This window comes from Sinohyriopsis cumingii, chromosome 2, assembly GCF_028554795.1.
Source record: "Sinohyriopsis cumingii isolate HCF-2022 chromosome 2, ASM2855479v2, whole genome shotgun sequence".
In the NCBI taxonomy this organism is placed as follows: domain Eukaryota; kingdom Metazoa; phylum Mollusca; class Bivalvia; order Unionida; family Unionidae; genus Sinohyriopsis; species Sinohyriopsis cumingii.
Window position 1 is genome coordinate 83,114,347 of NC_142962.1, and position 26,863 is coordinate 83,141,209.

The window sequence follows — 26,863 nt, forward strand, 5'->3', positions numbered from 1 at the left end:
AAACAAGAAAGGGACCACTGGTGGCCATCTTGCAACAAGAAAGACATGTTTTAGTGCTAGGATGCACAAGTTCTGAAAGAGAACAGCAATAAGGTACGCAATTTTAGTTTCATGTAATATTCTATAATTTGATTGTTTGTTTTATGCACATATGTTTGCTATGAATAGGTTTCCATATTATGTATCGTTTATTCAATTTTATGGAAATGTGTTGATGCTAGAGTTATTATGCAATTTATTTTATTCAATTTCATGGAAAGTGTTGATGCTAGAATTATTATGCAATTTGCTTTTTAATTATACAGTTATTATTTCATTGGTAGAATTAATTGCATGTGATCCAAATGTTCATATGTGTAGGATTTCATAGGGTTATATGAAATAACTTCCTTTGTTTGTTAGAATGATACAGATTATTGTGAGTTAACGATAATTATCTAATTATATCTAATTGTGTAATGCTTGAATAATCTTGTAGGTTAAGGATTGCTGTGAGTTACAATTTGTGAATTTCATGCAAGAGTAATCAAACATGCAGTAGCATGTAAAAGAATATGGTAGTATTCGATAGATGCTCACATGACAATGTAAGACCTGCCACAGGAGCGAGGTCAGTGTCCTACTGTACTAAGTTAGAATTTATGCAATGTGTGGAGTCAACATGCTCTTAGTAACATAAGTGAATTGTATGTAGCTCCAGAGAGTGGGGTATACAGAATTATGGGGTAATTTTGTCCTTTGAGGAACAGCTTTCTGGGAGAGAGACGAGATAGTCTGAAGACAGAAGTCCGAGGAAAAGAAGGACGAGGTCAGAATAAAAGGACCAGGAAGTCCATGAAGGGGCAAAGCATAGAGCTTAGGAAGGATGAACTAGGAGACATTGATATATGGTCCAGACAGGAAGGTGATGCAAATCAGTCATGGACATTGTGCTCTTTTCACCTCTTGTTATGATGATGAAATAAATCCAGATTGGATACTCCTGTGAAATTCTATTGATATAATCTAACTTGAATTGGAATTACCATTATTACTTTGTTCTGATTAAATTTGTTATTTTCTTGTCAAAGGGGGCTCGTATTGCTTTATGTTCTTCCCAGTATTCTCGCTCAGTTCTTTGTTGAAATTCCGTTCTTCTTTCACTCCCGATAGGCTATAATATTGAGGGAGGTCATCCTCTAGATAACACCAGCCAAACCCAATTAACCACCCCTCTTACTAAGAGGGCAACATTACATGTGCCCTTATTACATTGATTCCATGACAATATGATGCAACTGAAGAAAGCATGATTCAGTATACAACGGCATAATTCCAAGTTAGATGGGACCTTAAGTCAGTTAAATTTTGTCAGTTTCACCTAGGTTTTCTTAATATAAAGTACAATACCAAATTTGGTTTCATTCCACTGAGCAGAAGCAAGATTCATGATGGGCATAATGGAATGGGGATGAAATATTTGGGCAAGGTAGCACTATGTGCTCCCTTCATGCGGTATGGCAGAAGCGTAACATCCTTGTTTTGAACTTTTATTCAGAGCCAGTGTAGCCTTGGAAATTCTATCCATTTCATTTTTATCATATTTAGATTTTATTGAGCACCTATAAAATGTCAATATTTATAAAATATGCAGAATTGATTGCAGACCACCAATGAATGTAGTATATTGACTATGTTTGGGCAGACAGAAGTTATTGTCAATATTGGGATCAAAAGATCAAATGTTGAGGTCATGGTATTCCGTCAGATGTTGAATTGATTTTGATAGCTGAATCTGAATGTGGGCATTTTGGATTAATATCAATAGCAAGTTAAGTATGTATATGTGATATCCATGCACCACTATTCAGGAAGCAGCTGCATTTTTTATGTACAAGTCCAGTGACACTGTACCTGACAAATCAAATATCATGACAACATCACAGAGATGTTTATATATAACTGAGAAATTGTTTTTAAATCCTGATCTCTCCTCTTCACTGTTTTCCAAAATATGAATTCCACATGAGTTTAAATCCTTTTGACAAATTTTTCTGATATCCAGGTGTAAAAATCTTCTTTAACATAAAGATAATCCATCATCAGTGGAACCATACAATAAACCAAATCCAATATCAGTGATATCATAAAATAAACAGAATTCATCATCAGTGGTACCATAAAGTAAACTGAATCCATCATCAATGGTACTATAAAATACGTTGAATTCATCATCAATGGTTCCATAAATAAACAGAATCTATCTTCAATGGTACCATAAAATAAATCAATTTATTGTCAATGGTACCATAAAATAAACTGAATTCAACATCAATGGTACCATAAAATAAACAGAATCTATCTTAAATGATACCACAAAATAAACTAATTCATCGTCAATGGTACCATAAATAAACATAATCTATGTTCAATGGTACCATAAAATAAACTTAATCCATCATCAGTGATACCATAAAGTAAACTGAATCCATCAAAGTAAACTGAATTTATCATCAATGGTACCAAAAAATAAACTGAATCCATCATCAATGGTACCAAAAAGTAAATTCACTCCATCATCAGTGGTACCATAAAGTAAACTGAATCCATCAAAGTAAACTGAATCCATCATCAATGGTCCCATGAAGTAAACTGAATCCATCAAAGTAAACTGAATCCATTATCAATGGTATCAAAAAATAAACTGAATCCATCATCAATGGTCCCATAAAGTAAACTAAATCCATCTTCAATATTAACATAAATAAACATAATCTATGTTCAATGGTACCACATCTAGCATTTATAAGGATAATCTATTTAAAATAGAAATTTTGCTCTTGAAGTCCAGATGACTTACTTTTTTAATTTATTTTTGATAACTTGAACATGAGTGAATTTATGATCATTAGTAATTTCCAATATTCACAGTGTTCGATAGTTTTGGCAATATCATACTGCCTTCATCAGCGACTAATGTAGATGATATGACTTACAAGGAGACTGGTGTAGATGTGTGGTAATTCAAGTCTCTCATCTCTGTTTAGTGTTCTCTTGTGGTATTTCAAACACTTCCTTTACCTACTTTTTCCATGTATTGTCCTCAGATGCAGGGCCAGCCTTAGGCTGATTGGCTATTGGGCCCAATTGGACCCTGTACTCATAGGGGTCCCATTTGTTAGTAATTTAAAAAATATATCTTTAGAGAGAAAATAATTTTAAAACGATGGAAGAAAATTTTAAGTTCAATATCATAAAACTTGTTTAAAAGTTTATTTCCAAATGCCGTGCTCACAGGGGGCCCCATTTATAAATGCAGCCAGTCCCACCAAAAATGGTCCAAATCGGGCCCTGTCTTTGCTATGGCCAGTACTGCTCAGATGTGATGACCTTGGTCTGATGGTAAACAATGGAATATTGCTACAATGTTCATGTGTTCTTTAATCCTTGTTTCTAACACTGTTTCTGTTTTACAGATGTTGTCATTCTTACAGTCACTATATTGAATATGATAAACCACACCACATGTTTTCAAATTTTCTGTTTTGTGCTTCATACATATAAGTTGTTCTCTTAAAGAGTTGTCATTTTTTATGATATATGTAAATCCTATGTTGTCTGAATACTCTAGCAAGGACTTCTGATGTGATGCAGATATATGTTGGTTGTATTTGGGCCACTGCTGTTTTTTTTTTGTGTTTTTTCCCTCATTTTGGAAGTTTGAAAATCCATTCTGGATAGCCATTTATTCTTAGTGCAGATTTCACATGCTCCATTTCTTCAACTTGATCTGTCTCATCAATGGCTAGGGAGTTAGCTCAGTGCATTAAAGATCTCACACCTGCCTCTTGTGTTCCAGGTGATGATTGGAAACAGCTGAGGTACTCAGTTCAGTGTGGGTTGCTTTTCTATGCACAGTTACTTTGGCTGATCCATCATCAATTACGTGTATACACATGTCCAAGAATGATAGTTTGCCATTTTCTTCTTGTTCTGAAGTGAACTGAATATTTGGGTCAATGAAGTTGAGATGATCAGAGAACTCATGGACATGGTTCTCATGTAGTTTGGTCAAGGTATCTTCCACATATCTAAACCACATAGATGGTGGGTTCTTGGCTGATTCCATGGCCGTTTTCTTTTCAAAATCCCCATATAAATTGGCAACTATTGGTGAGATTGGGGGCTCCATTGCCACTCCCTGCTTCTGTTGGTAAAACTGCCCATTATAGATACAATGTATGCTGTCCAAACACAGTCTCAGTAAGGTGCAGATATGTTCCATAGGCAGATCACATGGAAAAGAAAGGTGAAGGTGATTGTAATATAACAGCAGAGGCAAACACTAAAAAGGGAGGAGGGGCTTGAATTACCACCCATCTGCAGTCTCCTTTATCACATGATCAACATTAGTCACTGATGAAAGCAGTGTGATAATGCCAACAATTTTAAACTCTTAAGATATTTCTGCTCTGATTATGGAAAAGTACTAATGATCATGAATTATCCAGAGCTAGGAATCAACGTTTACAGATGAGTGAGATTTTTGATGACCATATATATTATAAATGTTTAGTTCTTAATTTTGACTGACATAACAAAAGTGCATGTCAAAATTAAAATGGATGAATAAAACAGCAATACTAGTAGTCCGTGATTAATGGATGTTGATGAGCCCAATTACTTGAACAGAATAGTAACACTGCAACTTTAAATAGCACTGTTACATACATTGTCAGGCTCATGCTACTAATCAAGGCACTTTAGAATCAAGTTAGCAGTCATCTCAAGGCACAATGTTGCCATGCCCTGTTATCAAAAAAGTGTCATGTTTTTTTTCTTCAGTATACCTACATATAGTACAGTGCAACCCTGCTATAACGTGAATTCAGATATAACGCGGTTGTGGCATGGCTCCCAAAATTTTGTATATTCATTCGCACATGAAAAAATAGTTTGTGTTCAAAGTACATGAAATAGTGTATAAAAAAATGTATTATCATTATGGGGAAGATATCGCTATGAATTGGAATTTAATATGATCATGGCATAGTTCCTGAAATTTTAAATACATGTATGTGTATTTTTCTCATATCAGGGAAAGAATTTTTTTTTTAAGTACGACAAATAGTGTGTAAAGCGTTTATTATCATTTTGGGGAAGAGTTTGCGTATGAATTTTAATATAATATGATCATGGTAGCTTCTGAAATTTAACAATATCATCAGGTTCTTGAAGTGTTATGCCAAAATAAACATTATCGGAAATGTTACTTATTACTGGTCCATGAGCAAAGCCAATAAGTCGTCTTTGTGATTGTCTTCAATTAATTCTGTATACACTCGTTGCTCAAACAATAGCCAACATGTGTTTCTTCATTAACTCCATACACAACCAAGCAGCAGACAATGCGGTGGTTGATAAAAGATTCTCACAGTTTAATAAACATAAGAAAACAAAAGTCGCCAACATGTTTGCTGGACTTGGCGGTGTTACTAGACGCAATCAGTTAACCATAAATAATGTCTGCTTTATTATCTGGAAATTGAAAGGGTATGAAATTTTACATGCGTTCAGCTTAAAAATCTTTTATCAAAGTGACTTGTGACCATTCCAGACCTACTGCACTTAGTTCTCTGGTTTTACATGGGTTTGGTGTTTGTTTATAAACTTGTTATTAATTTCCCATTTTTAAAAAAAAATATTTTACCATTATGGAAAAGCATGTTCACAAACGCAAGTCATTCTCTGCACTTTGCGCAATGATTGGTATAGTAGTTTTCACATGTTTTTTTCGATATTCACAAAATCTGAAGTAAAAGTTATATGTACATTGAAAGCATGTGTTGATTATTAATTATTCTTGCTGTAGTCGTTCAAACGAATGGGTGTACAAGTGTTAATTATTGGAAATTTACAATGGATAAATGTACATGAAAATGCATATGAGAAAATTTTAGCAGTATGAAATTTGTACATAGACCCTGGAATGTAATGAACCGCACATGTGCTTCATCTTTCTTAAACTAATTTTCTGTTAATTTTTCCCATTGAATTCAGACACATAATGATGTGTGAAAATTATTAAATAGTTTAAATATGTATGCAATTTTTGCAATGGATTTACATATATTATGGATTAACTGCAAGCACTGACAGTACGATATCAGACGGCAAGTAAACGGTGTTGATACTCTGTTCATGCTGTATATTAGACATTGAATTCAGACACAATGATCTGGGGAAAAAATTATTGAATATTGTAAATCTGTGTGCAACTTTTCAATGGAATTACATACTGCATGCCACAACGGCATGATAGTAAATGGTGTTGATACCCTATTCTTCATACAGATTAGACATGAATACTCGTATATGTGCCAATGAGTTGTTCTCTGAAAAAAGTAAAATACCGTAAAACCCTGCATTAACGCAACCCCGATATTAATGCAGTCCAATTTTTTGGACCCCAATTATCGCGTTATAGCGGGGTTCCACTGTACACACCAACCATGCCCTGTTATAAAAAAAGTGTCATGTTTTTTTTCAGTATACCTATATATAGTACACACAAATCTGTGAACCATGTTGACCCAGATCTGTCATTGCCTAATCAGGATGCAGAACAGGGTCTGTTCTGCTTGTTTTACTTACAATTGAATTGTCCAGACCATGATCTGCAGTTGCAAATTATGTGTCTGATCTGGACCTATGTTGCTTGCAATTGTGTTTGTATGTGTTTTTCATGAACAAATACTCCACTATTACTGGTAGTATTGGTGTCAGAAACTTTGGATATCTGTTCTCTGATTTTGCTGCCAACACGTCAACAGTAGTCATATATAGTGTTCCCATTGTCTGTGCATCCATAGGTCCAGCCATCAAACCGTAGTACAGTTTATTCTGTTTAATGTATATTTAATTTGTATTATTTGTTGGCTTTTCTTAATGAGTATATGTTATGTACATTTGTATTTTTTAACAACATAATACATAGGTAATATTTCTTTATGAGTGTGGATTATATGTTCAGATCAGTATCAGTGGAGGTAAACATGTTTATTTGGGTCTGGTCCAGGGTATCAGATTTTCACTTGGAAATTCCCTAACTTTTTGACAACTTTGAATGTTTTAGAGAGAATGATGACCTACATCCAGACTTTTTTTTATTGTGTCTTAGGTTTTTTGTATAATATTGTGTACTTGAGAAATTACTCATTCTAGCTCTAACATCATGGAGCAGAATCAGTTCTGTTGTTGTGTTCAGTTTTTCCTTTAGGTGGATTTAAATATTCAAATTATTATTCACAGTCAATATAAAATACTCATCAATAATATTCTTGGACTTGAACATTAATTTGGAATCATAGTGAATTCTGACAAGGACATTTTTGGATTGTAATATTGTGAGACATCAAAAGGTTGTTAGCTCATCATCACAATCTGTGTCACTAGCATCTTAGCAACAGATTCAATATTGGAATCAATGGTGTAGTGATAAATAAAGAAGTGAGAGAATAAAATAAAGAAGTGAGGAACACAAGTTACTCAGATGCTGGGGGGGGGGGGGGACAATGGCATGCACATAAAGTAAGGGAAAATGTAAAAAAAAGTAAGGGAATGGCTTTCCAATAGCACTACACCTATGATTGGAATATAATTGTAATATCACTGGAAGTTATTTGGGACTTGATACATTTGGACTTGTGATATAACTTTTAGGACTAATTTGGATTTAATTCACAATACTGTATTATTAGTTTTTTAAATTTTCACTTTGTATTCTAGGGAAATAAATTATTTGTTGAATTTTACAAAACTGCTTGAATTTTGCTTTTTCACTTTCTTAGTTTCAAACCACAGAGTCATAACAATAGTTTAGATCATTTCAGGAAATGCAGTGGAGCATATGTGTTTCATTAACACATTTCTTGTTTCTTTCAAAGACTTAAAGCAAGTCACTGGTAAAACTGACATGGTTTCAAAGAACAATTCTTGATACTGATGCAATTAAGTTCCTTAAGAATTCAGTGCAGACCTGATCTGATGCTATCTTGTCAGTAGGAAGCAACTGTTAGTGGCAGTTTGACAGGTCTGTTCAATACAGAGTGATGGAGATTCATATTCAGACACAATGTAACAAAATAATAGCAAAAGGTCCAGTACTTGATTTATTGGACTATATCAGCTGAGAACTGGAAAATTATACAGTGGAAAATGTTTGGCCCATGCACTCTGTCAGTCTTATAATTGGACTGCCAAAGCTGCCAAATTACCTACTACTAAAATGAGCTTGGGATGTTTGGGACTAGCAATAAACTGAATTCAACTGAGTATATAAGAGTATGGGTTTTAGAAAGATAAGCTGTGTATGTACTTTAGGAAAATGTGTTGTGACTTCAGATGTCCTTCAATGTGGATTTTTAAGCTCAAGGTTTTGAAAATTGTTACCATAACCATTTCTAGTGTTGTTTTCTCCTGATTGATTCACTTTAAAGGCAGGATATCTTTGGGAATTTGTCCAGGATTTTGCATCCATGGAAGTAATTTCAAACTGACAAATGGAATTGAGTGATTTCTGTTTAGGTAGTAGTTTGTTAATGTTGCTCAAATTAATGAACATAGTACTGCATAGAAATGTCATGATGAATTATAAATATCATACAGGGTTTAAAGGTTTGGTGAACAATTATAAAAAAAAAAAAGTGCCAGATGTATGCAGTCAAATATATTTGATAGAGGTGATTACATTCAAATCACAAGTGTACAGACCTAGATCAAGTATTAGATTACATAACATGAAAGTCAATAACTAAAAGTTTCACTAAAAGAAATATTAAAAAATGAAATTACACTCATGTTGGTTTGGAACATTCATACTGACTTTAGTCATAAATCATTAAATTATGTATACAAGTTGGAAGGGAATAGTGCAGGGACACATCTAGCTTACACTGAATATTTTCCAATGTTCAAACAAATAAATTCAGCAGAGCAGCTGACATTTTGTAAGTGGAAGTAAAGCTTGGGTATAAAGTGTCCCAGCGTTCAACTCAATGGAGGAGCAACAAGATGGAATTATCTGGTTATGCTATTATGATTGTGGAGACAACAGACAGTAAAATCAGATTATTAGGTGAGTATGGTGTCCAGTTGGTCCTAAATTATAAAAAGTGCTGGTCTAAGAACCAATACAGCCACAATGGAAGCCATATTGAAATTATTTGTATTTTTACTCCTTCTGACTGAATGTTAACTTTGTATTGAAATGGGGTTTTTAACTAAACAATTTCTCATTAATGGGAGGATTGCCATGAAACTTTACATATACATTCATCCTAACTTCTAGCTGGTCATAAATAAACATGGCATCCCTTTTACATCCATTATGACCACCATAGCAGCCATCTTGAAAATCGTTCTATTGTCTCTCATCCTGAATGTACGGTCATGTTAACATGGAGTGTCCATCAATGACTTTTTATGATGTGCAGTTGGACTTAAATGGTACCATTATAATATTCAACATGACCATGGTGACTGCAGTCTTGAAAATCTTGTTATTGCCATCTCACTAAAAGATTTCTTATCATATCTAGTTGTTCCTGAATCAAAATGGTGATGATCTGTCTTGAAAATCTTGCTAGGCCATCTCACTTAAAGATTTCTTATCATGTCTAGTTGTTCCTGAATCAAAATGGTGATGATCTGTCTTGAAAATCTTGTTATTGCCATCTCACTAAAAGATTTCTTATCATGTCTAATTGTTCCTGAATCAAAATGGTGATGATCTGTCTTGAAAAATTTGTTATCATTACTCCTCCTGAACAAATGATAATATCAATAGGAGGTTTTCAATACATCTTATGATTTCTAATTGGTCTTTAACAAAAGACTGCTCATTTCATGTTGAACAGATAGTGATAGTGATATGGGGAAATCAATGAAAGACTTTTTATGGTATGGTTTTGGTCCTAAATGAAAATGTTGCAGATTAAAGGTAATCATCTTTGAAAATCTTTATTATCATTAATCTTCTTGAAGGGATGGTCATATTGACACAAGGTTTTCACTAAATTGCTTTAAACTGTATGTAGTTGGTTTTAAATGAAAATGACTCCAATGTGACCTCCCAAAACGTGAAAAATCTTGTATAAACTAAAATAGAATAGCTTCAGTTTTAAATATATAGTTGTTCCTGTAGTCATTCTTGTATTAAAATAATGCTGATCTCTGTCTTCAAAAAGACTGCTACAATTAAATTTTTTTATAGTTACATCTTTTGAACATATTCTTATGAACATTGGGATGTCACTAAAATGCTAAAACACTGTAGTTGGTCCTGAATGAATATGGTGCTCATGATTTGTTCAACATGGCTACTCCTCTTGTATGCAGTTTTCACTAAAAAACTTCATACAATATTTAATTGGTTCTGAATAAAAACTCTGATGTGACCACGTGCTCATCCACATTTTTGAGAAGGAGTTTTGAAACCCATACCTAACTGACATTATGTTCAAGTTAAAGGTCATTGCTTAAATACAATTGTGTTGCTATGAACACAGTGAGATGTACATACACATATTCTGACCAGTCATTTTACTTAGTCACATTCGAATGAACAAGTCAATAGTCAGCATTCTGACATTGATTTTAAGGTCAAAGGTCAAAGGTCTTGACTCACTATTTAGATTTACAGACTTATGAGAATAATCAAATAGGCATGTTTGAATAGATTTTTTAAAATTCAAACCCAGTTTCTGGATATATTATGACAATACCTTGAATGATAACACTTAAATAACTTTGTTTTTAATTTCCCAAAACATATTAATTATAGATTTAATGAAATTTAGCATGTTGTTTTATGTTTCTGTTGTGTGGCTGATTTTTCTGTCAATAATATCGGGCTCAATGTTAAATACTGTTACAAATAATTTAGTATTGCCATCATAGATATTCTGTGAATGTGTTAACTTGGATATGCAAGACAATATTTTTGTCACCAAATTTGCTGTGTTGTAGTTTCAAGGATATTGTCAGCAAATTTGTTGTGTTGAAGTTTCAGTGATATTGTTACCAGATTTTCTTTGCTGGACTTTCTCAAGAAGATCATATTGTCAATACTTAGCAGTTCAAAAGACTAATTGTTCAGACACAGCAGACTTATCTTAGATTCCTGGAAATTCATTCCCAACAGGTATAAGTCACTTCAAGGAATTCTTCTTGTATTTGACTTTGAAGAAATAATCTTCTTTTGATCATGCCTGAAAAAAATATTTATACAGAAAATGAGTGACATCACTATATGTCACTGTGTGTATGTTTGTGCAATCCATTCATCTATTTTGCAGTCTTCATCCATATGACATCCCTCTATGGATACTGTTTTTGAAAGAAAGGCTATCAATTATCAGAGAGGAGTGGACACCAGAATTTTCAAAATGGTGAATCAAGTTTTAAACATTCTAGCTGATCAATGAAGATTAGTAGACCATGATAACAAGTGAAAAGGATAATAAGAGAAAGTTGATGATGTTAACATTAAGCTTTTTAACAAACATTTGACGTGAGTATTATTATTTGTATAGAGAAAAATTTAGATTTTATTCTCAAGCACTATAAACTGTATGTTGCATTCTATCTTTGTGGTTAAAATATCAAAGGTCAATGCCACAGTGACTGAAAGAAGAAAAATGGTTTTAGCACAATTTCTTGAGTTGACCACCATGTACAGTTACTAAACTTTATGCAGATATTGCAGTGGAGAGAAAATGAAACCTGTCAATTTCAGGGCTTCAAAGGGTAAAGGTCAAAGTCACTGTGACTGAAAAAAGAAATATGGTTTCATCAAAATAACTAGAGGTCTCCACTGTTAAAAGACTTTGTATATAGCTTTCATTTTGGTAAGAAGAAAAAATCCTTTTGATCTTTGTGTCACTGACTGGAAAATGGTTTTTACACATGACATTAGTTCTAAATCAATGAGATGGACCAAACTTTGTGGATCACTTGCACCTGGGGCAAAGAAACATGTTAATTTGGGGTCAGAGGGTCACAGTCAATGTGACCGAAAGAAGAAAAATGTTTATTTTTGCAAATCTGGATAAGACACCTTGATGAAAGCTTGTGGAGGGGCCTGGTGATAGCTAATCCTATTACTCCATCAACTTTTTCAAAACAATGCTTGTTTTGTGAGATGATGAGAAAGTATTAATTTTGTTCTACCTCAATATAGCTTATTGATTTTCATGATTAGAAAATGTGTATATTTTCCTTTTGGTCAAGTCTGTTTGTTGACAAAGATTGCTATCAAGCTTTTGTTGAATGGTCTTACAGTTTGATTCACTCTTCCTTTAGTTTGATTCCCACAGTGGGAGAAAATATATACAACATTTGCTTTCATTTGCATATTACATATTATTTGTTACCTTTCTCAATCTGGAGAAACATGAACATCCAAAATATCTATGGTTCTTGGGGATTCAAGGTACATGCTACTAAATTAGATAATTCAACTTCATTCAGAAAATAATTTGTCAGTTTTCCTCACTCTATTAAGATTCACAAGTCGTGTGACTCAGGGCAATTGAATACATGCCAAACCAGCCTTTGTTTTATGTTGTGCACTTGGATATTATTTTGCTGAGATTTACATTCTTGAAGGATTTTTACTTGTGTGATTTATGGTATATCATTATAAATTTAGAATTCACAAAAATATATGCTTCAAATGTGAACTTGCATTTTCCACAAATAACTTACATTTTAAAAGTTGGTAAATGCTAATTTTGAGCCCTTTTTTATAAATTGCAATTTTAGTTTTCATCAATAAATTACATATTCCTATTTTTCCCAGAAAAAGAAAAATATTATATGTAAAAAATGCTTTACAATGAAGTAAGCAAGTGAGTAAATAAACATTCATGCAGGAAGTGTAGCAGTACATGTACTATGTATAAAATTTTGCTCTCTGTAAACATAACTACTACTACTACTACCACTACTACAACTACTACTACTACTACCAATAATAATAATAATAAAGTGATGTAATAACTTGGTGCATAATGTGTCCCTGGAAAAAGTTTTAACTATAATGTTCAGTGATGTAGAATCTTTCACAAATGTTGTTACTTACAAATCATGGATCCTAAATACACATTGGTTTGGGGTTTTTTTTGTTGAACAAATGGACCTCTTCAGTTAGGTTTTAAAATACACATCAATATCTATCACATATTTAGCATTTTGATGATAATTATGACACTGACATGTCTGGGAGACAAAACAATCACACTGCATTCTCTAAGAATGAATTGTCCAATGACGACATGATGCCAGAATCTGTTAAAAATATATCATAATAACTGGGTCATGACTCATTGTTTTCTCAGTATTAATAATTACAACTTTGAACTGTACAAAATGCCCATACATCATGGGATTCTAGCCAATAAAGCATATATCCAGGGAAGTTTTATCAAATATTTCATATGAAATCAATCCAAGTAGTGCAACTTGTTTATTTTCATAAAAACAGCCATAATTCAATTGAATTTACTGGATAATTTTTCTTGATCAAATCTATGCAGGCTCACTTAAGACAAAATGTTCTCTACCACAGTCATAGGTGAAAGTTATTATCAGACAACAGATTTAGGATTTGGAATGGTAAAATCTGATCAATAGATCATCTGGTCAAAAAGTATGATTCTTGGTTCATAATGTTTCATACATTCAGGCATTATTTATAACTTCTTTTCAAACTCTGCTTAAACAACAGTCAAAGATTTAGGTCACCATGATGGAGGAAGAAAATTAGTTTCTGTACAATAACATTCTGTACCAAACTTTGTGGATGGTTTAGATTTGAAGTAAGGAAGAAACCTATTGATTTGGGGGTAATTGTGACTGAAAGAAGAAAAATGGTTTCATCACAATAACATTAGGTGTGTATCATAGACATGGATCAAACTTTTGTGGATAGCTTGCACTTGCAGCAAGATAGAAGCTTACTGATTTTGGGTTCTAAAGGTCAAACATAGAGATCACAAAGTAATGAAAATGATGATTCACTTTTATTTTAATGTTTTTATTAGAAAGTTTCAGTTCTCAACCAAAGTAATGAAAATGATGATTGACTTTTATTAGAAAGTTTTTATTAGAAAGTTTCAGTTCTCAACCAAAGTTTTTGGTTGGCTTACAAATGGCTTGCACTTTAGGAAGAAGCCTATTGATCTGGGGTCAAAATGTCATGATTAATGTGACTCAAAGATAATTTTCTTTGCACAATAACTTTGTTCTAGTGAAATATTTAGACAAAACTTTGTGCACAGCTTGTATTTAGGGTAAGAAAGAAACCCAGATATTTTGGAAGTTGAAGGTCAAACTCATTTTAAATCTAGTGAGAAATAATGGTTTATGCACAGTACATTTTGCTAAATGGTCAGTGTTACTGATACTCATTGGTCAATAATCCCGTGTCAACCATGCTCTACTAATGCCCACATATAGAACTGTTAAGCACACAGCAGTCATATAATGTACTGTTCATGGCGCTCTTATTGATATATGGTTGGGTAAATCATTTTCCATTTTTGTAAAGATGGCCATATTTGATATAAAATTTACATCATTTGTATAAATTTTCAAGGCAGTCTCTGGGAAACAGTCATTTCAAGTTTTTCTTCTTTTATAGTATTGGTGGCCACATTAAATGGTGAATCACCATCCTTTGAACAAATTAGTAAGACCTTTATGTTAGACTGCTTGCTCAAAAAATTTTCTTTTACTGATTTTTTGCAAATAAGTCATTTAAAAGTTTTACATTTTAAGAATGTCAGGATGCTTCTTGTCAAATTCTGTAAAATTATGTTAAGCATTTTTCAGATGTTTAGTGTTTTCTTTTGTTAGTAATGGTGTCTCTTTTTGATGGTGGATTGGTGTCATTTGTTCAAAGTAAAAAGCATCTTTGCTTTTTGTCAGATTCTGTAAAATGTATATAAAATAACACATAAAGGTTTGTGAGAAGAAGTCAATTTAAGGTTTTTCTATTTTTAGTAATGGCAGCCATATGTGGTTGCAGATTGGCATCATTTGTACAAAACTGAAAGTTCACTCTGCCAGGATGTTTTCTGTCCAATTTGATAAAATTCTATTAGCAGTTTTTGAGAAGTTGTTTAAAAGTTTGACTATTTTTAGTAATGGTGGCCATATTGGATAAAAGACAAGGATCCACTGAACAAATTGATATTAATATACTCCCTTTAAAATGATGCAAAATGTGATCAAGTAGTTTTAGATAAAATGTTGTAAATAGCAACTGTGAATGGACAACACACTATAGATGACACATGAATAATAATAATAATAATAATAATAATGCTTTATTTATAGAGGGTGACTCATTAGTCAAGGACTATTCTCCCTTGAGGCCCTCTTAAGGAGAGTATAACAATGCACATTATATGAAGATAGCAATAATTGCTGTTTATTTTAACATGTTTAGTATTAAAATACTAAATTCCATTATCTATTAGAAACACATACATGCTCGTGATGCATGGCAGATGAGTTGACAGAAAGCATTAATTTATGAAGGATTTTCAATTTTGCACAAATGTTGCTTATCAATATCAGTGCTGTTACTAAAACTAGTAAACCTTTTTAAGAATTTCTTTTTTTTTAAAAAGCACTCAACAGAATTGGATGAACTTTGACAAAATCCATCCTGGCATAAAAAATCTCTAAAGTTTGTAAAATACTGCTTCTCTGCCTTCAATTATGGGTGATGTTAATAAAAGAAGAACAGCCTTTAAACGACTACTAAAAATGAAGCAAGTTTGTCTGAAAGCATCTTTGCATGAATTTTAGTTTTCACATTTGTAAAACTTAAACCAAATTGCAGTTTGCCATTGAATATGGCCATTGTTGCTAAATATAGAAAATCTTTGTTTCCAAGATTACTGTACAGAATTTTATCATATTCAACAGAAAATCCCGGCATTAAGGGGGTTTAAGACATGTACTGCACAAGTGATGTCAATTCACCTTTAAGTGTAACAGCCATTACTAAAAGTATAGAAACAGAAAACACTGAATCAATTTTATGTGAGAAACCTGTACCATAGAATTTTAATAACCTTGACCAAAGCATCCTGGCAAAAAAGCATCAGATCTGGAGGAAGAACAAAAACAGGGAAATCAACTACCATCGTGATTTCTTGGCTAACTGCCCATGCATTTGGTACTGCTATTTAATTTTAAATTACAAAATGTGTCATAATGGTGTTAGAGTAATTAATATGCAAGGTCGTTAGGTCAAACCTGCAGAGTGTAAGATTGTACTTAGGTCTTCCTTACTAATCCTTCAAAACTAACAAGTGATCAAGTAATTTTCAGGTGGAAAAAATTAATATAGATTAATCCATTTGTCAAATTTATTTATAGGGATGCATCATTACTCCAGATCATAAAATAAAAAGGCATATAGTATTTATTCACTTTTATACATTTATTTGAAAGATATTAATATGCTTTAGATAATGCCAAAAAAGGTAATATTGCTACCAAGCGACAAAATAGAAGTAAATCCATAATTTTATCATCAGAGTCATTCCTGCTATTTAACAATCAAAAGTAGATATAGGACTCACTCAATGTAATGCTGTCCTAGGGAGCCATACAGCAACCACCTTATAGTGAGACTGCCTTATAATGAAGTGCATGATACAGTATTCCCTCATTATAACACTGTCATTACAGCCATTGTGAGTATACCACCATATAGTGAGACTGTTCATAATGAAGTGCATGATACAGTATTCCCTCCTTATAACACCATCATTACAGCCATTGAGTATACCACCATATATTGAGACTGTTTATAATGAAGTGCATGATACAGTATTCCCTCCTTATAACACCATCATTACAGTCATTGAGTATACCACCTTCTAGTGAGACTGCTTATAATGAAGTGCATGATACAGTATTCCCTTATTATAACACTGTCCACTACAACCATTGAGTATACCATCTTATAATGAGATTACCTTATAATGAAGTACATTATATTTTACTACCATGTAATGAAATGTGATTCTTGACCATGCTTGTCTTATAAACATGTTATAGTAAAGGTCTTATACTGAGTGCTGTATTTGTTCATTAAACAGATGATTTGTTTTGGAGCTACCCTTATACCTACATCAACTAGGGGCCCCGAGTGGCCGAGTGGTCTAAAGCACTCTCCGTTACGGATCACTGCCATCTCACCTCTGTCTGTGTGGGTTCAAGTCTCAGATTCGGCTAATGTGGGTATGTGAGAAAGCTTGCCAGTAGCTTCTCATGGGTTGTTGGTTCTTTCCGGGGTTTTCCCTGGTTCTTCCTCCACCATTAATACTGGCTGCCATGTATAGCCTATCGTGTGCTGAAAAATGGCGTTAAACCCTACAACAACAACAACAACCTACGTCAACTTAGCTGATAAATATAATCCAGAAATAGTGTATTGGTTGTTTGTTTGATTTTTATTTGTTTCTACAAGTATTATAAAAAATGTACGTCATGAAAGTTATGGATATTCCAGACTGCTATAGCAGAAAATGCAAAATTGGGTACTGTATGTACTTGCTTATAAACTGAGTCCAACTGCAAACATTACAGACCCTGATCTGCTGTTGCATAATGTGCTGGCAGATCAGAGTCTGTGTTTGTTCTACTGATCACTCCTGACAAAATATATAGACCCAGATATGCTGGCACATTTTGTGATGGCAGATCTGAATCTGTGTAGTTGGGCTAAACTTATAAATGAGTACATATGGTATTTAATAATGTGAAATCACAATAAAATTGTATATCATCATCTAAAAACTTAAATGAATTAAAAGTCTCATTAGTGCATCAAAATGTAAACAATTATATCCTTATAAATCAAGTGAAGTTAAAGTCCCAATAGTACATCAAAATGTAACCAGTTGGATCCATACAAATCAAGTGAAGTTAAAGTTCCCAATAGTACATTCAAAATGTAAACAATTGGATCCATATAAATCAAGGGAAGTTAAAGTTCCCAATAGTACATTCAAAATGTAAACAATTGGATCCATATAAATCAAGTGAAGTTAAAGTCCCAATAGTACATTCAAAATGTAACCAATTGGATCCATAATCATAAAAGTGTTTAAAGAGGGCAGTGGTGTGCTAAGGAGATTTATAGTGAGGTTCCACTGTATTTCATCCTCTTCCACACAGGTTCCCCTGCAGACCGTGCTGACCTTGTGAGTGGAGATGAGATCTTAGAGGTGAATGGCTGCTCATTGGAGAACTGCTCCCATGCTGAAATCATTGCCTACATCCACAAGGTTAGTTATTGAGAAGAATAAGAGATAGATGTTTACAATATGTGGTCGTAATTAAATTTGAATTAAAGTTAAATTCTCACTTCTAAAGATTCCATAGACTTCAACAGTGATTGACTTGCTTTGAATAAAGCTGTTGAAATTATAGGATGTGTTTTAATTTAATTAAATTATATTTTCTTATCCATTTTTCAAAATTTCACTTTAGATAAAGATGTGATGATACTTAATACTAAATAATAACACAAATTTTGGTCTAAATTTTTCAGTTATTATGTTTTTAAAAGAGGCCCATAGTAAATATTTTTGATGGTTGAGGACATTTTTAAAATGCCCCATATTGCAGATTAGGGTCTATGCTGCTTATTCTACTGGAGATTTCATACAAACTTGATCTGACAGTGAAGGCAGATCTCATTCTGCAACACTGTTGCCATTAATTAGACATAATACATGTACACGTAATCCTCATGGCCACTATATAAGTGGATTACCATCAGTTTGCATGAATTAAGTGGATAGCAGCCAAGTATTTAAGGATCTGAGAATGTTTTAATGGTAATTTTACTCTTTTATTAGTTTTGCATCAGAGGATCTGTTAAAACTAAGAATTAAGATGGTAAAACCATCATCAATATCATTAACATCCTAAAAGACAAAACTGTTGTCCCCATTTTAAGAGTATTAAATTTGCTGCAGATGAACAAAATATGTAAATCTCTGTAGCACCACAACATATTCAGTCATGATGTTGCAGTACCCTTGGTATTTCTGACATATTATCGTGGATTTGACTGCCACAAATTTAACATCATAACATGTTAGAATTCAAATTCATTGTTATTTGTTTTGCAGGGATCTTTGTGTCTTGTTTATAGCTCACAAATTATCACACAAATGAAAGTCATTTAGTGAAGATTTCAGAGATGTGGGTTTAGTTTCTCCCCAATGCAACCTTTCCAGTTCTTATCAGACATGACAGAAATATGTCATTAAGATATCATAGACATTGATGGAATGTATAGCACTCCCTCATTGAAACACTGTCCATTGGAGTCAAAGTATATTGCCTTGTTGTGAAACCACCTAATAAATAAGTACATTATATAGTATTGTTTGATTAAAACACTGTCCCTTGGAACCAGAGTATATAGTGTTATAGTGAGACCAGCTTATAATGAAGTCCATTATATACTACTCCCTCATTAAAATACTGTCCATTGGAGCCAGAGTATATTGCCTTATCAAGAGACAACCTAATAATGAAGTACTGTACATTATACATATAATTTTAGCACCACTTAGTGAAATAGGATCCACAATTACACTTGCCTTATCATAGAAACCATGCAATAATGATGGGTGTTATATATTGATAGTGATATATATATATATATATATATATATATATATATATATATATATATATATATATATATATATATATATATATATATATATATATATATATATATATATATATTGTATCATCTTGTGTCTATTAATCCTCATTGCCTTCTGTCCATCCTCCTATAAGGCACTCATGAGTGCAACATGTCCTGCAGTTTTTTAATGTATTGCCATAAAACTTAATGCCATCACCTGAAGATGCACATATTTACAGTTCCCTTTGGACCCAAAATGTTTGTTAGAATTATTGTCCTTTTTTCTTGTAATAGTGTATCATACAGTTTCATGAAAGGATCTCATCCTGTAGTTGCTGAAGGATTGCCATGACACTTAGTAAATATTATGGTCATCACCTTATGAGGATAGCCTTGAAACATGACACACAAATCCATCCCATGGTCTAGTTGGTTCTAAATAAATGGTACCAATATGGCTGCAACAACAGTCATCTTGACAAACTTGTTATCATGCCTCCTCAACAAGAAATTGTCAGATTAACTTGGGTTTTTCACCATAAGACTTATTACGGTGTCTACTTGATCCTAGATGAATATGATGCTGATCTGACATCCAATATGGCCACATATGGTGCCATCTTGAAACTCCTGTTATCACTACTCTTACTGAAGGGAAATCAGATTGGCATGAGGTTTTTACCATAAGACTTCTTAGGATGTAGTTGTCCTGAGGGTGCAAGGGACAATTCTTTTGGCACAAATTTAATGCCTCATACATCTTCCTAATAAAAATTAAATTAAAAAAAATACACAAGTGAAATCAAAATGGTCCATATTTTTGGATAGATAATAATGAAAAACATAAGAATATCATTTGCTTGACCTGCCAAGTCAATGGAAGTTCAAAGATAAACGATTGATGCACCCAACCCCAAATTTATACATGCAGATTTGACAGCACTTGATGCACACATTGCAAACACAAGCCCTTTCCCTGTGTGATAATTTTGAAAAATATTGTTTACCAAACAGCTTGATGCAATTCAAAATAATTTACATCCACGCAGTTTTTGAGATACTCTACTTTGCTTTGAAAATATGTCTACTACAGTAGGTGGCTAGCTTTGCTTCCTAGCTGACTATTAGTATTTCACTGGCTATATACTGTGAAGTGACTATGGGCAGTGTACATGCCTCATGTCAATTTCAAGAACAACACAAGCATGAAACATCTGATTCACAAATATATCCATACTTTTAATTATTAAACAATAATAGTTCAAAAATGTACTGTAATGCTGCAGAATTTTGTAGAGATAATTTTGCAGTACATTCTGTTATGGTCAGAATGATACTTAACCATTAACTTTTACATATGGATTAGACTTGCAATAAACTGCTGACTGCAAGGGATAGGATCTGCTGTTTGGGGCATGAAGTGTTTCAATTAAAGTCCATTCAATAACGGTCCAACAGATATGTCAATGTAGGGTTAAATATAGGGAATAACTGTGTTGAGACAAGCCAGAGCAAACATTTTGGGAAATCTTGGATCATTCGAAACAGGTGTCATAAAATTATATTTTCCAGAACAGTTATTAATAATGGTGGACTTGAGAGGATTATTCTGACTTCAGTGGGAGTGTTACAATTTGGCAGCTTGAGAAAGCAATTCTGATTGGATAAGTAAAGTGAGGGGGTGTTTCCCCAATGAACTTCAAGGTTTTAAAGTAATACCCCTTGTGATATTAGTCAGTCTGAGCTTTCTGCTGAAAGGGGAAGCTGTTGTCAAGATCAGTAAAAAGAAATCTTCTTGTTAAATAAATTGTCCAAGGGACAGGGTGTCTGGAAATTTGAGACCCAAAATTAGAGAAGTGGCAGAGGGAATTCTCTGATGATAAGCAAGAGAGGGCTCGGGAAGGCAAAAAAGTATTGTCTCAGTTGCATACAACATGTTCATTAATTTAAGTCTGTAATTATTTGTTGAATTGATTAATTTTAAATTCATACTTCAATTTTTCCTTGAGATCTGAAAATAATCATGCATTAGTGGTCTGGAATGTTATATGATTCATGTATTGTAAGAATGTCATGCAATATTTCATTGATTTGAATTAATTCAGATTTGTGGTTTTGTATGTAATAGAAATCATGTATCATAGGAATTTCATGCATTTCTTCTGATATGAACTGTGAGAAGTAAATTATTTTTCTTAAATGAATCACTTATTAGCACACTAATGTAGTTATGACAAGGATTGAAGTCCATTAATTTGTTTGTGTAATTAAGTTGTGAATTCTTTTCAACCAAGAAATGATGGTGTTAGCATTAGGAATGTGTGCTGACATGCATAGCTCAGCCAGTAATTTATAGCCACAGCTGGGTGTGATGTTTTATCTAAGAGGGCTAATTATGTCATAGCTCCAGTTAAGAATGCAAGTAGCCACTAAAAAGACATTTATGATGGTAAGGTGTGTGTATCAGTACCAGATTGAAAAATGACCATAGCTCAGTTCTGCTGAATTTCGATAGATGATATCTGCCATAAAAGAGTGGGAATATTGTTGATCCTAGGAGAAGATAAAAAACTGACATGTATTTAGGTTGGGTATTATATTTTTATTTGAAGGAAAATATAGGTCCATTGGGAATAAAAAACCTTCAAATGAAAAAATATGTCCTGAAATTGATATTGACTGGTCAGTTGCCAATTTTAGATTACTGGGAGTAGATTTCTCTTTGAATTTGGAGGATGTCGTTGAACTTAATTATCTGACAAAGCTGAAGGAATTAAAGAAATTACTTGGCTGAAGAAATTTGTTCCTAGTTAGAAAATTACTTTGATAAAATCCTTGATTTTGCCAAAATGTATTCATCTTTTTGCTGCTTTACCAAGTCCTCTGCCCCATATAGAAAAAGAACTGAATACATTATTTTTCAGGTTTATTTGGGGTGGCAAAAGTGAGAAGGTAAAAAGAGATACTCTTATAGCTCCCTCTAAGTCGGGGGATTAAATATGGTTCACTTGCACTCATTTATGTGTTATATAAAACTTTCCTGGATTAGGTGCCTTATACTGAATGAAGATGATTTATTGCAAAAACTTGTTTCCAAACAAGTATTTGAAAAATTTGGAGGTATACAGTTATTAAAATTAGGAAAAACTAAGTTGAAAGAAACATCTAAAACAATTAAAAATATCTTTTGGTGTGATGTTATTTATGCTTTATCTCAATGGAAAAATTAACCATTGACAGTTCCGGAATACTTGTCTCAAGATATTCTTAATTTAGTAACTATAGTCAATTTTAAATCATACACAGGGTGGAGAACAAATGGTGTTGTATTTATTAAACAACTTTTTGATAAACAAGGATCTCTATTAAGTTTTGATGAAACAAAACAAACAAAACAAACTAATAATATTATAGAGTCCTTTGCTCTTATATCAAAGATATCAGTGAAGTGGAAAAAGAAAATTAAAAGTAGAAATACTTTCCAATAAATGCTCAGCAAAACTTCGCTCCTTAGGGTAAGAGCAAAGAATGAATTTATTTACAAAGATCTAATGAAAACCATGATACAAAAGCCAACTCGTAAATATGAAACTTGGTCCAGGCAACTAGGGTGTACAATTGGTGTAAATGAATGGTCCAACTCTTTTGTTTTGGCTACAAATGACACAAAACTGATTAGCTTTAATTTTAGGTGTCTACATAGAACTATTGCCACAAACCAGTTTTTGAAATGGATTAATTTATGATAAATACACCTCCTGTAAGAAGGGAACAGAACACACTGAGCATGTATTCTGTACACACTGAGCATGTATTCTGTGACTTTTCATTTACTAAACATTTTTGGAAATTATTTGTGGAAATGGATCCAAACTTACAACCCAAATTTTAAAATTACATGAAAAGATGTCTTTACAGGAAATAAAAAAAGTGATGATCTTGTCAACTTTCTATCATGCTTGCAAAATGTTATATATACATCAAAAATCCCAAATCTCACCTATTACAAAAATTGTGTTATCATACAAAAGTCTGGTAAAATATGTTGCCAAAGTGAATGACAGAACTGATGAGATTAAGAAAAAGTGGACCTTTTTTTTCTTTACTTTTGCATCAAAGGTACAAACAAGCAATGTATAACACCTTGAATTTGTAAATGAGTGGTTCTTTTGTACAACATAATGAGAGTATACTTGTATGTGTGTGAATGTGTGTGTGCATTTGTGTTGTGTTGAAGGAGAGGAACATGAGTAAAGCTCAGGATGGAAAATAATATTACGGTAATGCCCCATACACCTGGTCAGGTACTGATGTTGGGAAACGTAAATTCCTGGCAACTTATATTCAATAAAAAAATATTTAAAAAAACAAACAAACAAACAAAACAGATGACAAAAAGAGGCTAAAGAAGGAGAGAGAAAAGGAAACAAATAGGGCAACATTGACCTGTCACCAACAATGATTTGGAAGCAATGCAACCAGGTGATACTGACATGCCAGCAATTGAAGTTCAATCAGTCACTCGATTATATGATGAAATCTGTTTATCAGTTTAATAGAACCACTAAATGAATTTTGCATAAATTTGATAACTCTATTTATAAGAGAACTCAAGTCATTCAAAATCATGTTCAGTTTAATTTTGTTAATGTAATTGATTAAATTGTTACACTTTACATATGGGGGTTAGTGTTGTTCTATTCTATATCTCTGTAATTTCATCCATTAATTTAATATTTTATTTGATTGTTTTCTTCATGCTGGCAATAAGACATGGTCAATCACAGATTCCTAGATAACAATTACCAAATACTGTAAGAAGTGGGGTGATCTCATCTCATTCCATCTAGTAAAAGTCACATCATAGCCTTAAGTTAAGTTAAGAAGTTTGCAAGGAGCCAGTTTACAAATCTGTCCTGTGCCATATGAATGAAAATAGAGCTCATCTGAGGTTTATTATGGACACCATAGTTGCCATTTTGAAAATATTGTTATTTCTACTCCTTCTGAATTGAATATCATATCAACATGGGTTTTTTACTAAAAGACACCAAAACCCTTGGGGCTCCACAAATATTAGTATTTGCAATGAGGTTTATGTGGATCTAAAAAAAAGAGATCTTTTTCTGAATACTTACATGATGAGAGAGAGAGAGGGTGTGTAATTATGAGATTATCAGTGTCTGTAAGAGTGCACAAAATTAGGAAAACTTTTTTTTTAAACATGTAAATAAATAAGAATCAGCTGAACAATATACATTCCTTGTGAAAATGACATCATGTCATTAATAAATACAGCTGTTCCACACAGAAATACAGTCCTCATCTCATGAAGAATCTTAAGAATGAGGTACTTTCCTAACTTTCCTATAAGCTCATTAGAATTAAGAATGATTCTCCACAATGTTTAAATACTCCTTATAAAGTTTAAAGTTCAGGATCTTGGCTTGAAGACTGTGTGGAGCATTGCCTATTTTATTTTACATCATGCTTGAACTAATGTGGCTTATGTTCATGACTCCATTTCTTGTGTCATTACCAAATAATGTGCATCATTAGTCATCATCATTTAAATTATAGACGTTTTCGCCCATATGGGCATGTATGTCTGGTTAATGTCCATAAGCAGACTATTTAATTGATCCCAGGGGAAGGAATCAGAGCCTCATCCCCCAGGCATTACTGTGCGTAAAAGGCACTATTTAACTGAGCCGTCAGGTCTTGGGTCAATATGACTGGCTTCATAGACCCTAGTGACCTGAATGTAAGGCTATACTTGAGTGGGGATAGACCCAGCACACACTCGAATTAAAGGTAGCAATTCAGTCTGCATTAGCAGCACTAGGTGTCAACCAAGCAGTATGTGACACCAGTAGCAATTGGTCGCCACTATGACGTCACATCAGGACACCTAGGTTTTAATTCCCACATGGAGGTTTAATTAATTGTTCATGAAGAGAGGAAAAAGTGCCTCTCCCTTCATGTATTTAATATGTGCTATGCACATTTATTAATTTAATGTCCGGCGGTGGCGAGGAGGAAGGTTTGGTCAGGGAGAAGCCTGCTCACTAGGAAGGCACCTCAGTTTATCCAGGGTTAAAAGTGTTTTGACTCCCTTGCCTAAAGGTTAAAGAATTGTCGTCTTGACAGATTTTTGGAGATATATTCTGTGCCATTTTTTTTTCAAGATAGTACCGCACCAGTGACCACCCAGTGAGAGTCTGTAGGGTTATTTAAACTTTATCTATTGGGTGGGGTGGTTCTTGGTTTGGGTTCACACTTTTGTGTATGGTTACTTAAACTTTCCTAGGCTTAATGGTGCGCTGCTTTGTGCAGCGGGGCCTGATGGTCCTTGGGGTTTGGATCACCTCATATATTCTTAAGTTTAGGTCCTAACTAATTTCGCTAGGTATTTGGTTGTCGCATTGTGCAGCAGGGCTTGATGGTCCTTGGGGTTTGGACCCCCTTATAGGTATTAATTTTGGGGTTATAGTAAGTTTTCCTATCTTGATAGATTTTACCGCCTTGTGCAGCGGGGCCTGATGGTCTTGGGCTTTTTAGACCACCTTATATATTCTAGGTTTTGGGGTCTTATCTAGGTGTTCTAACTGTTTTTATTGCCTCGAGGAGAGGCTGTGCCTTAGTGCAGTTGCAGTTGTTTTACTACATATAATCTGCGGTCACCTTGCGGTAGGAAAAGATGTTAGTGTCCTTAATTTCATGTTGTAGGATTGTGGTGCCCTAGAAAATAATTAATTAAATTTGTTATTTTAAAGAAAGGAAAAAAAAATACAAGAAAAGAATTATTTTTTTAAAATTTAGATTAAGGGTTATTGTAGTTTATTTGTTTCTATATATGTGAGTTTGTGGTTGGGCTAAGTACTTGCTAATCTATCTTTATGTTTGATTTATTTTCCTAGTTTTTGGATGAAGCTATTAGTATGTTGTTATTTTATTTTCAGGCCAAGTCTATTTGATTAAGACAGATATCAATGCCGAATACTCAGGTCACTAAGACATGTAAAAGACATATGATCTTACATATTCCCTAATTTTAAGTTTATTAGCCTGTCTACTAGTTATGATAATTGTTCCTGTTTTGTTTTATTTTTGCAATGTTATTTTATA

At 33.3% G+C, this 26,863-nt stretch overlaps 1 protein-coding gene across 1 annotated transcript in view; it reads left to right on the forward strand.

The window, feature by feature from the left end:
* LOC149805293 (protein PALS1-like) overlaps positions 1 to 26,863 on the forward strand; it is a 181,671-nt gene that overhangs the window by 25,441 nt on the left and 129,367 nt on the right. Inside the window, exon 3 of the mRNA XM_089933875.1 lies at positions 18,244 to 18,353. Within this exon, the coding sequence (XP_089790001.1) occupies positions 18,244 to 18,353 (110 nt within the window). The remainder of the gene's footprint in view (positions 1 to 18,243; positions 18,354 to 26,863) is intronic.